Source organism: Sander lucioperca, chromosome 10 (genome assembly GCF_008315115.2).
Source record: "Sander lucioperca isolate FBNREF2018 chromosome 10, SLUC_FBN_1.2, whole genome shotgun sequence".
NCBI lineage: Eukaryota > Metazoa > Chordata > Actinopteri > Perciformes > Percidae > Sander > Sander lucioperca.
This window is the reverse complement of record NC_050182.1, coordinates 15470478-15472657: the sequence shown is the minus strand read 5'-3', so window position 1 is coordinate 15472657 and position 2180 is coordinate 15470478. Positions and strand designations below refer to the sequence as shown.

Sequence of the window (2180 nt, the reverse complement as noted above, 5' to 3'; positions counted from 1 at the left end):
ACCCCTGTGCTTTCTTGATTTTTTTCACTAACATGTTTCACACACATACTGACGGAGCATCTCTGCTCTCACAGATCAGGCAGGATATATGGAAGTACATGTGGAGCTAAATTTCTATTGTTTGGCTTCCCAACAGTGTTCATTCTGTGTAACCGTGCTGATACCAGAGGCCATTATGAAAAATAATCTAGTTGCACTGCTTTCTGTGTAGATAATATGCTATGTCATGATAAGGATCTGCAATGCAGAGAAGCTGACCCAACCTGCCTTGACTGTAAAACTGCTGACACTTCTTCTATTTACTGCTCCCCGAATAAATGGCAGGAAACAAATATATCACTTCCTGGGCACCACAAGAGAAGGTATTCTGAGAGGAACACACAATGCTAAGATGCAAGAAGGCCAGAAATATCAAATTATGGGAGTGGACGAGAATTAATGTGACATGTATTGTGAAAACTATTTCAAGTGATTTAAATTTGAATGTGGTAATACCATCTGGCATCTGGAGATGTAAAACTAGTAGTGTTTGGATGCTGCATTCACGTGTGTTCACAGTGAGACCAAATCCAACAATATCTTACAATGATAATTACAATTTAAAATGGTTAAATTGCCTTTTATCACCTAATTTCTTCCTATAATTTACAACACATACTGGACAACAGAAATACTATTTAACATATGCCCTGAGGATTATGATATGGTTCAGTAAAGACCTACTGCTGTTAAATATTTCCTCAAAAGAAAAAACAGTTGCAGTTGCTTTAAATGGTCATTATTTATTCAACACCAAATATTAACTTGTTAGACTTAATTTAGATGAAGAAACTGTCAGTGCTGGATTATTTTTAGAAACAAATTTACATCTCATTGAGCTTACAAAAAGACTTACAGGTTCAAAGTATTAAAACATACAAAATAAATACTAAAAAAAGCTCTTTCTCTCCCAGTGCTCTAGCTTGAATCATACCTCTAAAATGATACAAAACAGTGTATCACAGGCAATGCATTGGAGAAGGAGGTCTAGAAAAGGTCATTTCTTGTGGTAAGACAAAAAAACAGTAATACATTTATATTAAGTGGTTGTTGCGGGAATCTTCAGAACTTGCAGCAGAAGCCGCAGCCCTTGTTGGCCCTGCAGCAGTTGCAGCACCAGCGGCACAAGGAGAGGTGGCTCTGGCGCTTCTGCCTGGTGTGATCCGGCATCTGTGCGAGAAGACAAGAGACATGAGCAGAGCGTTCATCTCCAGCATTTCATCCTCTCCTTGCGTGGAGAGAGCACCAGGGCACTCCATGGGGAAAACACATCCACTTAAATCTTAATTTGCTCTCAGTAATTGGCTTAATTCATTCAGTCAATTGAACATACCATCCTCGATTCCATTGACATTTCTTGATATGCCGCACCTGGAGTGTCATTGCTCCCTGCCTCCTCCAGCTCTTGCACCTGTTAATGAATTATGAACATTTAGGAGCCACATCTGAGCATCCTGACAAAACATGTATAGCTAATAAGCAAATGAAATGAGTTTAAGTCAAATTCTTACCTCGGCAAATGGGACTGCAGAGCTCTCCAGAATGCAAATAAAGGCGAGCACGAGTGTCACTGCAACTGCAATGCTAAATGCCTTCATTTTAAGGGGTTTGAATGGTTTAGTTATTAAAGCCTTTGAAGGTTAGAGTTGATAGGTCTTCTTTCTCATGGGTGTCGGGCCACCGAAGAGCACCACAATATCTTCAATGTATTCTTCAGCTCCTGTGATGGATGGTGGTTGTCTGGGCAAGTGGATTTATTCAGTTCTTTTGGTGACCCTTGTCAGCTCTTTAGAGTCCTTCCGCTGTCTGATAGTTGAGTATGCAGCGCCTTTCGGTATTTATACACACTTGGACTCAGTGTTGCCTCATCGCTCCGGGAGGCCTGGCCCATTCCTGGCAGCAGTTACATAACTCCACTGGGGAAGTTTTGACCTCCTCTTTTCTCCTCTCCATAGTGCTGCAACACTGGGGGGAAATCCTCTGATCTGGTTTTTTTTTTTTTTTTTTTTTTTTAACTGTGGATCTATTCAGCACTCAAATCAAATCAACTATAAACTTTTAAATGAAACTACTTTCCGTAGACAGAACACATACAGCGAGGAAAATAAGTATTTGAACACCCTGCTATTTTGCAAGTTCTC

At 40.2% G+C, this 2180-nt stretch overlaps 1 protein-coding gene across 1 annotated transcript; it reads right to left on the bottom strand.

The window, feature by feature from the left end:
• Positions 1-756: 756 nt before the first annotated feature.
• Positions 757-1867, bottom strand: LOC116060601 (hepcidin antimicrobial peptide). Its single transcript, XM_031314266.1, has 3 exons — positions 1551-1867; positions 1373-1450; positions 757-1209 (listed from the first exon to the last, which is right to left on the bottom strand). Exons 1-3 carry the CDS (start codon positions 1635-1637, stop codon positions 1102-1104), a joined length of 273 nt encoding a protein of 90 aa, XP_031170126.1. The 5' UTR covers positions 1638-1867; the 3' UTR covers positions 757-1101.
• Between the last annotated feature and the right edge of the window lie 313 nt (positions 1868-2180).